The sequence below is a fragment of the Cervus elaphus genome, chromosome 27, assembly GCF_910594005.1.
Source record: "Cervus elaphus chromosome 27, mCerEla1.1, whole genome shotgun sequence".
NCBI classification, from domain to species: domain Eukaryota; kingdom Metazoa; phylum Chordata; class Mammalia; order Artiodactyla; family Cervidae; genus Cervus; species Cervus elaphus.
The window spans coordinates 28,819,593-28,832,493 of record NC_057841.1 but is presented as its reverse complement, the minus strand read 5'-3'; the positions used below and the strand labels follow the sequence as shown (position 1 = coordinate 28,832,493).

The window sequence follows — 12,901 nt, the reverse complement described above, 5'->3', positions numbered from 1 at the left end:
CAGAGTGCTGAGAATTGATGGTTTCAAACTGTGGTGCTAGAGAAGACTCTTGAGAGCTCCTTGGACAGCAAGGAGATCAAACCAGTCAACCCTGAATATTCATTGGAAGGACTCATGCTGAAACTGAAGCTCCAATACCTTGGTCATCTGATGCAAACACCTGATTCATTGGAAAAGACCCTGATGCTGGGAAAGACTGAGGGTGTCAGAGGATGAGATGGCTGGATGGTGTCATCGATGCAGTGACATGAACTTGGGCAAATTCCAGGAGATGGTGAGGCACAGGGATGCCTGACTTGCTGCATGCAGTCCATGGGACTGCCAAGAGTTGGACACAACTGGGCGACTGAACAACAACATGCCCAGATGAAGATCCAAGACCTCAAGCGCCACAACTGAGGCCCAGGACAAATAAATATTTTTAAAAAGTTCATGACACCTGCATGACATTTAACACAGTGCCAAAAACAAGGTAGATAATAAATGACAGAATTGAATTAACTAAGCCTTTCAATGGCTCCTAGTTTCGATTCATTTAGTCCCTAGTGGAAAGCTTTAACAAAGCATGGTAATGAAACTTTTTCTTTCCTCAAGTGAATTGAGAATGCTTTATGATGTTCTAGATTTCTTTAGCTCTGTTCATGTAATTGTGACTTTATCTTAAACACTTATTATTTGTGTGGATATATCTGGGAATTAAGGGCTCATTAAAAAAACATTTAGTTGATTACGGTAAAATGCCTAGATCCATCCTTCTGCCTCATTTTTCTTCGAAGCTATCAAACAACAAAACAATGGTGTAGGCGGAAAACCGTTTTTGTGATTGTAACTCACTGTGTTAAGGTCTAAAGATGAGGTCTAAAGTCTCTCAAGGAGGCTTATCTTTAATTTTTCTTCTCCAAAGGATTAAAATCCCATAACGAATTATTTTTTTCCATTTATTTTTATTAGTTGGAGGCTAATTACAATATTATAGTGGTTTTTGTCATACATTGACATGAATCAGCCATGGATTTACAAGTATTCCCCCCATAACGGATTATTATAGAACACATCTTGGCACGATCAAAACATTCTGACAAGGACCAAATCTAACACTATTAGGCAAGGCTATTTTTTTTTAATGGAAAAATTCTTGAAAACACCAGTATATCTGATAAGAGTTCTGAGAGATGGGATCCTTGCTGGAGGGAGGCTGGGGGGTACAGGTGAGCACCCAGTGAGCACCAGCACCTGGTGATGTCACAAGCTGCTGCGGGCTACAAGCCCCGGTTGCTATGGAGGCCGCGTTCCCGCCTCTCCTCCACCCCAGGCTCGCGGCCCGCTCGGGCAGAGTGATGACCCAGGAGAGCAGCTGGAGAGGGCGGCCGGATCCCGGTGCACCATGAGCCTCGGGCCCGGCCCCGTTTCGGGCCGATGTGCACCACATATTCCGCCCGCCTCTCTCCTCCCGGCCTCGGCTGCGAGGGCGGCAACGGCTGGACAAGAGGCCCGATTAAGGCGCCGGGCTTCTCTACGAACACTCGCCGCGGAAGCGGGTTCACCAGCCTCGGGGCTCTGGAGCACCTAAGTGAGAGTGTACGCAAGCTGAGAGCGGGGGGCGGGGCGTGAGGCGGGGACTGGGCGGGGTCGGGGCGGTGTTGGGAGGGGAGCCGCGGTACTGGGTAGGTTGCCGCCCGGAGACCGACGGCCGCGCGGGTGGGAGAAAGCAGCCGGGGGAAAGGGAGGCTAGAAGCCCAGCAGAGGGCTGAGGGCGGGGTCGCGGAGCCCTGCAGAGCCAGGTACGGGAGAGGCCCTGGGCGGGGGAAGGGCTTCCCAGGTGAGATGGGAGGCTCCCGGCTCGAGCGGAAGCGGCAGTGAAGCCAATCGCCGGGCTCTCGGCCGCCTCCTCCCGCTAGGCACCGCCTTCCCGTCCTGCCCCTGTGGGAGCAGCGCCCCAGGGCACGACCCTCGCCCTGCGCGTGCGGCCGTAGCGTCTCCGCGTTCGGCCCCGCCCCTCCAGGGCCCCGCCCCCGGGCCCCGCCTGCTTCCTGGCGCGAGCGGCTTCCTGACGCGATTCCCCGCCCCCTTCGGGTTCGCTCAGGGAGTCAGGCCCCTGGCCGCCACCGCCACCTCGGCCGCTGCCGCCGCCATCGCCTTCATCCTTCGTCCCCCATCATGGCCGAGGAGCTCTCCGCGGCCACGTCCTACACCGAAGATGATTTCTACTGCCCCGTCTGTCAGGAGGTGCTCAAAACGCCCGTGCGGACTGCGGCCTGTCAGCACGTGTGAGTAGACGCCCCCTCCCCCGCGCGGAGCCGGGTGGTGGTTTAGGCCCCGCACCCCGCCCCGGACCCTGGGACGTGGCCTGGTGGGAGCCGAGCCCGCCGCGGCCTCCCCTCTCCTCAGCTCGGCGCTGAGGGCCCATTCCCGGTCAATCGGAGGCCGGGCCGCCCTGCCTCCGAACTCGCGGGCCTCTCGCTGCACCCGGCCCCCCTCAGCCCGAGCCCCCCTTGCTCCGGAGCTCCCTCGTCGTCGCGCCCCCGGGGCAGTGCCCAGGCCAGCCCCTGTGGCGTCCTCGCTCCTCGAGGCCCCGACCCTCTGCTGAAGGCCCGGGAGGAACTGCAGAGAACGTGGAGCCTTTTTGTTTCCTAGCAACCCGAGTGAAGGCTGGGGTGTCGAGTGTCAAAACCGACCTGAGGTGCCCGCTCGCCGCGCTCCGCGACCCTACCCCCCACTCCCGGCTCTCAGGTCTCCCTTCCTTTCAGGACATTGGCCGCCCATCGTTTCCAGATCTAGAGCTCTTATCTAACTTAACCTTTCAGTCCCGCTTCACAGACCACCCTTGAGAGTGTTTTAATCGGTTCAAAATTTAGTGCAGGTTGGAATGCTCTAGAATGGATTGGCTTCCCTCATATGTTAGAACTGACAGGATTTCCGGGTATTGAAGTGATAGTTTCCCTTTGTTTTACCATTCTGCTTATTACTTGATTGCTACAACGATGGAAATGAGAAAGACCGCCCTTGTGAGGAATGAACTGAATTGAAGGCTGTAACCGTAGGGAGGGTGGTGGAGCACAGTGAGGGGTTGGTTGATTGAGGTGGCCTGGTGCTGTTCGATTTGGCATATTTAAAGGAAGCACTTCGATAATTAATAGAGGCTACTAGGATGTCAGTAAGATTTAGCAGGAGCCCTTCTTGTAAAGGTAGATAGCACTTCTGACAAACCTGAATGCTGATCGGGGTCTCTGGAGGAACTTTTTAAGTAAACACACCAATTCCCAGGCTCCATTCCAAACTTAGAAAGAATTTATGGCAGGTGAGGCTGGGAAATCTCGTTTTGAAAAAAATACACCCAGTCTTGAAAGTTCTGTGTGCTTGCAAATAGCTGAAAGGAATCGAACCATTTTCTAAACCGATTTCTCTTTCCGCTGGGTTCTGTAATTTTGTAAAGAATGGGTTGTTGAATTTGGGGTTAGTCTCAAATTTCCTTACAGCTGTTTCTTGATATCCACTTTTCTCACTTCGTTCCCAATCTGTTGTCTACCTTACTCCTCTTCTGTAATGTTGTATGAGCCCAAGAATATGTGAGTTTTCTTGATAGAAGTTACACCAGTTATAGTTTTGCCGCTTATAGGAGATGAATGACAGTCTTTATTCCTTTATTATTTGGTGCAACAAATGCAGGTAGTTAAAATATCTTGAGATATTTAGGGCACAGTGTATACCTTTATATTTAGGCTAGCAGTGGATAGAAGAAAGGGAGGGAAGGAGGGCAAAGTAAGGAAGTAGGTCTTTTTTGGACAGAATCATTTCTAGTACCTACTGGGTCATTGACCTCATGGAGCTCATGGTAATCTCTAGTTCCCCTCAAAATTCCATGCAGTTTGCTCTGGTTCACTTCCCTTGTGAGACATTTTGTTAAATCAGACTGTAGTTTGGCTTGACCTCAAGGCTGTGGAAATGAGTGTGGAGATGATTTGTTGAGGGTTTTTCTCAAATCATCTTCTTTGGGCTGGAATGCGGAAATAAAATAGGGACTAGATTTTGGTAAGAGGAATGGACACATTCTACTCACTCTTCTCCATCCCCTCCTTTACCCACACTGTCCTCCATCAAACACATACAGTTGCTCTAAGGTTCTGACTAAACAATAAATTAAGGTGGAAGGAGAAAACATTTTCTTTGGAAAGAGTGATAATGGTAGAACAGGGTATTATTAGAAGGAGTTCAGTGGGGAAATAAAATTGTACTGTAAATAACCTACTTTAGAATGTCATTTGCTCTTCCCCTTTCACAGAGAACAAACCTGGGCCTCAAACAAATTTATTTTAGCTACAAAAGGAATTTTTTGTTCATGGGTAGTGAGAGATGAGGTGATGAGAGCTTTGGGCCCCTATGCCATTTCAATGGCAGTGAAGGATTTGCCCATTCTGGTAAATTCATTTATCACTGGAATAACTTTACCAAAAAAATAGATTCCCATTTAATCCTTATTCATCCCCTGGTGGCTCAGATGGTAAAGAATCCACCTGGAATGCAGAAGACCAGGGTTCAAACCCAGGGTCAGAGAGATCCCCTGGAGAAGGGAATGGCTACCCATTCCAATATTCTTGGCTGGAGAATTTCATGAATAGTCAGGAGCCTGGCGAGCTACAGTCCAATGGGGTCTCAAAAGAGTCAAACACGACAGTGACTAATGCAAGAGTAACGTGCCTTCAAACAGCTATTGTTGGATACCTTCTGGGTGTCAGGTACAGAGAATATGAAGTGGTCTTTCTCTGGAGAATGTTAACAGTTTAATGGAGAAGATCTGTATCTGAATGTGATTGGTATGGAAGAAATTGAGGAGGAAAATTTATGTGAGCTTTGAAAGCGGGTATCTAAATTAACCTATGAGTAGAGGAGAGAGTTCCTGGATGAAGTAATAGCTTAGGTCAAAATCAGTATTCAGGGTTTGTTGGGGAATACCCTGACTAGGTGTACAGCACGGGGAGGGGTTACCAGGATGACTGTTTCCAGGTTACAAAGTTTGGCTGGAGCCAAAGATGAGAGTAGTGAGAGGGAGCTTAGGGATGTTGGCAGGAATTTACTGTATAAGCCAATTTGAACTTATTGCTGAAAGCCATAAAGATCTACTGAATAATTTTGTCAGGGGAGCAGCATGGTCACATTTAAATTTTAGAGTACTTATAGTTACTAGCCTGGTCTAGTTTGGTACTGGTGAGATTAGTGAAGAGATCATTCATTGCTCTGTCAGAGAGAGAAATGATTAGAACTTGAACCAAGATAACAGTAGAGGGACTGGAGAGAGAAGGTTCCTGACATTTTAAGGAGATTGTGTAAGATTTGATGATTGTCCAGTAGTTAAGTGTATGTACAAAGATCTGGAATACATGGAACTAAAGCTGTGAGTATGGATGTAGCCACTGGGGGAGGTATATAAATTGAAAGATAGCAGGGATTGAGATGGAACAAAGTTCTAGAGAACATATATTTAACTGTGGAGTGGAGGAAGGTGCAGCCTGAGAAGGATTAGACAGAATAGGGAGAAAACCAGGATAGAGTGTGACAAGCAACCAAGAAGAATTTTAAGGAAAAGGTAGTCAGGAGTGTCAGATGCCTTAGAGTGGTCAGATGTTTTGAAAAACATGTAAAGATGAATTAACAATATTAAAGTTAAGCAGGTATGTTTCAGAAGGTACAGACTGATGTACCTTCTGTAAAAGTATTTATGGTGAAGTATAAATGGTATAAATGGTGAAGTATTTGTCTCTCTTGCTTTTATCCTTTGTAATCTTCAAAGGCTCTTTGAAGCAAACCTCCCTTTTTTTTTTTCCATTCATTCAAAAAATCTTTATTGAATACTTACTATGTACCAGGCAGAAACAAAACAAAATTTTTCTCTTTTGCTGAACTTACTTTCTAGTTGGGGAGGTAGGCAATAGACAACATGACAAATAAGCAAGTCATACAATGTGTTAGAAAGTATTAAGTTCCATAAGCAGGGCCTTACAGAACATGGTAACAACTTTGGTTTTTACTCTGATTTTTTGTTTTTTTCAGTGTAGAAATTCAGGTGTTTTTTGTTTCTTATTGGGGTATAATGGCCTTACAATGTTGTGCTAATTTTTGCTGTACAACAAAGGGAAAGCAGCTGTATGTATACATATGTCCTCTCCCTCTTGGAACCTGCTCCCCACTGTCTCCACACACACCCATCCCACACATCTAGGTCACCACAGAGCACCAAGCTGGGCTCCCTGCGCTGTATAGTAGTGAACCAAACCTTTGTCTATTTTGAATGGTTAAGGAAATAACTCTGTCTGCTGTTAGATCTAAGCTCTATCACAGTGAAAAATGACATACAATGACAAGTTAATGCCTGCCAGACTCTTTTTTTTTTTGCCAGACTCTTAAAAATGGAAATCTAATCCATTTGCTTTGGGGCATATATGTAAGGAAGTATCTTTTATTTATTTTTGTGGCACCAGGCTGCATGCAGGACCTTAGTTCCCTGGCCAAGAATCCAACCTGTGCTCCCTTAAATTGGGAGCATAGAGTCTTAACCACTGGATGACCAGGGAAGTCCCAGGAAGCATCTTTTAAAATGAGCTGATATAGATCAGCTTCCACTTCTCATTAAGCACAGATTTGTATGATTTGTGTATGTGTGTTTATGATTCTTTGTTGACCTGCTTTGGATTATCCAGTCCCTGAATTTTCACTTACTGTTTCTTATAATTTGAGCAACTTTATAGGTATCCTGTTTGGGCATTTATGCTCTAAATACGTATTTTCAAAATTTCTTCTTTTCTACATACTAATTATAATTCTGAAAGCCAGGCTTGTGTCGTTTCTTGCTGATTTAATAAATGCTGCTCTAGGCCATCCTTTTCTTAAAGTTTTTAAGGCTTTATCTAAATGTTTTTGAAAAATATTTATAAAGTGGTATAATTTAAAAAACTATGCTATTTAATTATATAACATAAGATTGATTTGATTTATTCTTAAAGACTAACTTGAAATATCTGATTTTTGAAAAAGTTTTAAGTTATTTTGGGAAATGATTTTGATTATACACTAGGAAGATAAAAGATATACAATTTTAAATTAATAGTGAAGCAGGAGCTTGATGGATGGGAAAGTTGCTTTTCTCTCCCAGTGTCTGATCAACCTGTTGTTTGGAGAATGGATAAGGAAAATTCATCAGGCATTTGCTTAAAGTTAGGAGAGATTTAAAGATAACCTTTTAAATTGTTTCACTATCCTAAAGATGCGGGCTCCTTTGATATATCAAAATAGTTCTAGTAATCTTGACTTGCACCTTTTTTCCATGTCCCTTATAGTTTGTTTTGAAATAAACTTTGTCTAGCAAATTCAGATAGTCTAGTGAAAGGGAGATGAGGAATAAGCAGTTTTGTATCTGAAGAAATGTGCTTGATGGTACAGAGGCAGAAACAGAATGGAGATAAAAGACCTGAATAACTTTCTTTGTGTACCACGTATCACAGTTTATAATCATAATATTTTTGGAATCAGTTGATTTGATAGATGCCATTCTCTCCAGTTAGACTGTAAGCTCTTAAAAGGCAGCAACCCAGGTCTACTTTTACTTATCTGAGCCTGGTATATGCATTTGGTACTGAATAATTGTATGAATGGGTTTGTGTTAGGAACTCACAGCTTACTAGCTGTATCACTTGGGCAAGCCGTTTATCTCCTTTTAGCCTGTTTTCTTCTCCATAAAACGGGTAGAAGCAGCCTGTTTCTCAGTGTTATTGCAAGGACCAAATGAGGTAATGTTTGTGAATGATAGTAATAATCTTGTATGTGTATTTTATAGTTTTCAAAACCCATCAAAATATAAAAATATTTTTAATTTAGTACCTATAGCATCTAACATGAAAAGCTAGATTATTTTCGTAAACAAGGAGAAATCTTACTTCTAGTGTTTTGGTCCATATGTTTAAATACCAAAGGCATTATTGTGAATGGAGAATATTGTAATTCACGATTTTAAAGGTACAAAAGGAAATAATATGACTGTCTCCCACAGTCACTGTTACCTTATATATTCTTCCAGAGTGCATACTATATGCACTCTTTAGTACATTGCTATTTTCATGTTTTAGTGTATTGGAGGTTATTCTGTATCAGTACATAAAGGACCTTCTTTCTTTCTCTTTTTTTTCTGGTTGTAGAGTTTTCATTAATTCATTCAGCCAACACTGAGTGTCCATTATGTGCTGACAGTACTGTTGTATATTCTAGGGCTCTAGGGGTTCAACAAACTAGGCAGAAATTCATGACCCCATTGGAACATACTGAGTGTTCTAGTATTCCGTTGTTTGATGTATCATTGTTTATCTAATCTCTTACCTGATGAACACCTAGGTTGTTTCCAGTCTTTTTGCTGTTACAGATAGTGCCACAGTGATTAAACTTGTATGAATACCATTTCATGTGTGAGAGTTTTTCCTGTAAGATAATTTTCACAAGTGGAATTGCTGGGTCAGAGGGTAAATACAAGTGAATTTGTCAGCTGTGTCACACAAGAATGATTATAGCTATATTGAAGTGTTTTGTACATGAAAGGTGCTCATGGTTTTGATTTGAGGACTGTGGATTGTATTTTGGGTTAAGTAAATTTTTGGATTAGATTAAGGTAGGTTAGCATTCAGTGCCTACTAGATTGAAGGCAGAAGGAGAAGTGGGTGGCAGAGGATGAGATGGTTACATAGTATCACTGATTCAATGGACATGAATTTGAGCAAACTCTGGGAGATAGTGGAGGACAAAGGAGCCTGGCGTGCTGCAGTCCATGGGGTCTCAGAGTCAGACGTGACTTAGCGACTGAGCAACAGCTAAGTGCCCAGCTCTGTGTTACAGCGCTGGTCACACAGTGGTGGACAGTTAGATATGATCCCTGCCCTCAGAATTGTCATTGATGAGACGCATTTAGTTCAAATGAACACTCAGATAAATGTGTAGTTACAAACTCATAGGTTGAAAGAGCAAGTATAAGAAGGGGAGCAGATCTAGGTGAGTTGGTGAGTCGATGGCTCAGTAGTCAAAGACCTTTCTTGAGGAAGTGAAATTGTTGCTGAGGTTTAAGTGATATGTAGGTGTTTAATTTGTGGAGGACTGTGTTTGTATATAGAGTGTGTTGGGGTGAGGGAACATTCAGGACTTTGTTTTTCAATGAAGAAACACCTTGCCTTAGTCTCTTACAGGTTTATTTATAAAGATATTTATTTGTTTGGCCGTGCTGGGTCTTCATTGCGACATGGGGGATCTTTTTGTTGTGGCATGCAAACTCTTTGTTGTGGCAAGTGGGATCTAGTTCCCTGACCAGGCTTAAACCGGGTCTCTGCCTTGGGAGCTCAGTCTTAGTCATTGGACCAGCAGGGAAGCCTTGTTTACTTATTTTTTTTAAACTCTTGGTTTCCTTATCTGTAAAATAAAGCAACTTTTAAACATTTATTTATTTTAAGAGTTTAAGATAATGTATGTAAAGTTTCTCAAACCCTGCCTAGCACATATTAAACTCTCAAAAAATAGTTTCTGCTGTTTGTATAGATGTCATGTTGCTTTTTACAAAACTGGGCTTACACAATGCCATTAATACTATTAAAGTATATATGTATTTTGCGAGCTTTTTTGGTAAACCACTATTTTGTTAGTTTAATACAGTTCATAACGGTGTCTAGAAGTCACTTTAAAATTTGTTTCTTTAGTTGCTAGCAAGCTATATGCATTTTTCCATATTAAATATTTATATCCTAATTTATAATTTTATTGTTCAGAGTGTGCTTTATGTACATTTGTGGTCATTTCTATGACTGATTCAGTAATAATCCATTGTAATTTATTACTTATTTTACATTCTTTTCCTGCCTTTGTTTTGGTATATTTCTGTATCTTATTATACATTCAGATTTGAGATACTTGATTCCCTTTATCTAAGTTATAATGCTGTTCCATTTTTTCTCTTTGTTGAATCAGAAAATTGTCCATTTTCAGACTTACTTGGAATCTACTAAGATAATGGTTTTGAGTCTTTATTAATTTGCCTATCTTATTTAATTGACCTTAGTACTTTTTAGAGGGCATTCCTTTTCTATTGTTTCTAAAATCTCTTTAGTATATTTGAATTCTTATAATTTGATTCTTGGGGGTTTTTTCACTTTCATTAGTTACTTTTGCTAATTTTTAGCACAGTATCATATGACTTGTTGACTGTTTTTGGATGTAGTATATACACACAAACTTGGTGCAAGTACCTATGCTGTAAGTCCCATCAGGGTAGGGATTTTCATCGCTTTTGTTCTCTGATGTATTCCTAGTGTCTGTTATGTAGTAAGTACTTAATACATATTATTAGGTGAATATGCATTATACTATATGGATAAGTTATTTATTTTGAGATTATTGTAGATTCACATGTAGTTGTAAGAAATAATACACAAATTGTGTACCCTGACCCAGTTTCCCTTAATCGTAATGTCTTGTAAATAAAACCAGGGTATCTCACTGATAAAGAACATTTCCATCACCACAAAGGTTTTTCCTGTATTTCTTATATAGTCACACCTACTTTCCTCTTGATTCCACTCTGTCCCTCCTTCACCCTTGGCAAGCACTAATGTTCTCATGTTCTCTGTTTGCATAATTTTGTCATTTCAAGAATCTTAAATATTGTGCAACTCTGTAAAATACAATAAAAAAATAAAAACTCACTGAAATGTATGCTTTAACTGGGTGAATGGGGTATGGTATATGAGTTTTAGCTCAGTAGTTGTTGTTCAGTCGCCCAGTTGTGTCTGACTTTTTGTGACCCCATGGACTGCAGCACACCAGGCCTCCCTGTCCTTCACCATCTCCCAAAGTTTGCCCAAGTTCATGTCCATTGCATTGGTGATGCCATATCCAGCCATCTCATCCTCATATTTCAATAGAGCTGTTACCAAAGAGAGAATGTTATGTAATGTTATATAAATGGAATCAAACAATATATAATTTTGGGGGATTTCTTTTTTCCCTCAGCACAGTTCTCTAGAGATTCAGGTTGTTGTGTGTTATCATTGGTTCCTCTTATTGGTGAATATGCATGCATACATGGATGGATGTACCGCATTTTGAGTAAACATTGATCCACTGAAGGTAATCTGGAATAGTCAGTTTTTGACTATTTCAAATAGAGCTGCTATAAAAATCCATGTACAGATTTTTGTGAGAACATAAGCTTTCATTCCTCTAGGATAAATGCCCAGGAGCACAATTAGTAGATCATATGGTGGTTGCATGTTTTATCTTTTAAGAAAATGCCAGATTATTTCCTACGGTATCTATACCATTTTACATTTCCACCAGCAGTGTATGAGTGATCCAGTTTCTTTGTATCCTCACTAGCATTTCATGTTGTCAATTTTTAAAAATTTAAGCCATTTAATGTGTGCAGTGATATCTGATGACTTTAATTTGCATTTTACTAATGGCTGATGATGTTAACCATCTTTTCATGTGCTCATTTAGTGTCTGTATCTTCTTAGGTAAAATTAGCATCATGTCTCTTCAGTTTCTTTAGCCTATGTTTTTTCAATTGGATTATTTGCTTTTTCCTTTAGAGCTTTGAGACTTCTTTATGTATTCTAGATACTACTCCTTTGTTAGGTACATGATTTACAATTTTTTTTCCAGTCTTTGGATTGTCTTTTCGTCTTTTTAACAGTCTTTGCACAGCAAACATTTAAGATTTCTATAATGTCCACTTTATCAATTTTACCTTTTGTGAAATGTGTTTTTAACATTAAGTCTAAGAACTCTGTCTGGCTTTGTATTCTAAATATTTTCTACCTTTTTCTAAAAGGTTTATGTTTTACATTTTGCTCTGTGAATTGGTCTCCTAGGACTGCTATGACAAATTACCACAAACTTGGTGACTTAAAAACAACATAAATGAATTTTTTTGCAGTTCTGTAGGATAGAAGTTTGAAATCAATTTCAGTGGGCCAAAATCAGGGTGTTGGCAGGGCCTTGAGAACCTGGGGGCCACATCACTCCAGTCTTGGCCTCCATCTCAGTATGGCTTTCTTCTGTGTGTTTGTGTCAAATCTCCCTCTGCCTCTTTTACAAAGACTTGTAGCATTTGGGACCCACTTGGTTAATCCCAGCTAATTTCTTCATCCCCAATCCTTAACAGTAATCAGATCTCTTATAATATAAGGTGATATTATCTTGTCCTGGGAATTAGAAAGTGAATATATCTTTGGATGGCCATTACCCAGTTTACTACAGTCTGTGATCTGTTTTGAGTTAACTTTATATAAAGGGGCAATTTGAATGGAGTTTATTTTTTTGGTCTATGGGTTTCCAGTTGCTGTAGCATCATTTATTAAAAAATCTATATTTCCTCCATTAAACTGTTTTTGCACCTTTGTAAATCAGTTTTGCTTTCTAAGATATATTTTTACCAGTCTTTAAGAAGTAGTTTTAGTATCTATTTAAAGGATAGCTGTGCTTAGTTACTAAGATTTGACTTAGGGTTTTTTTTTGGCGGGGAGGCAAGCCACACGGTTTGCAGGATCTCAGTTCCTCGACCAGGAATTGAACCCAAGCCACAGAAATGAAGGCTTGAAATGCTAACCACTAGGTGAGCAGACAACTTCCCCAAATCTTATTCCTGTAGTCACTTGTTGCATCCACCTCTGCCCCACATTTCCCCAGTATAATCACTATTTCTTTGGTATCTTTTAAGAAGTTTTACATATACATAAGCAAATCTGAACATATATTCTTTCCCCTCCCTTTTTTTACACAAATGGTAGCATAGTGTACATAAAAATTGTATTCATACTTGCTTACAGCATTTCCCTTAGGGAATATAAAACATAAATAAAGCTAAAATACTCTTTCATGG

At 41.1% G+C, this 12,901-nt stretch overlaps 1 protein-coding gene across 5 annotated transcripts in view; it reads left to right on the top strand.

Annotated features, from left to right (window-relative positions):
* The first annotated feature begins 1,386 nt into the window (after positions 1–1,386).
* Positions 1,387–12,901, top strand: part of RNF138 (ring finger protein 138) — a 46,415-nt gene continuing 34,900 nt past the window's right edge. The window contains exons 1-2 of one of the 5 annotated variants that reach the window (XM_043889276.1): positions 1,387–1,578; positions 2,084–2,267. In XM_043889276.1, the coding sequence (XP_043745211.1) occupies positions 2,158–2,267 (110 nt within the window). In that variant the 5' untranslated portion in view covers positions 1,387–1,578; positions 2,084–2,157. Of the gene's footprint in view, positions 1,579–1,673; positions 2,268–12,901 lie in introns of those variants that run through there. The other 4 variants (XM_043889275.1, XM_043889278.1, XM_043889274.1 and 1 more) reach the window with 4 other exon arrangements.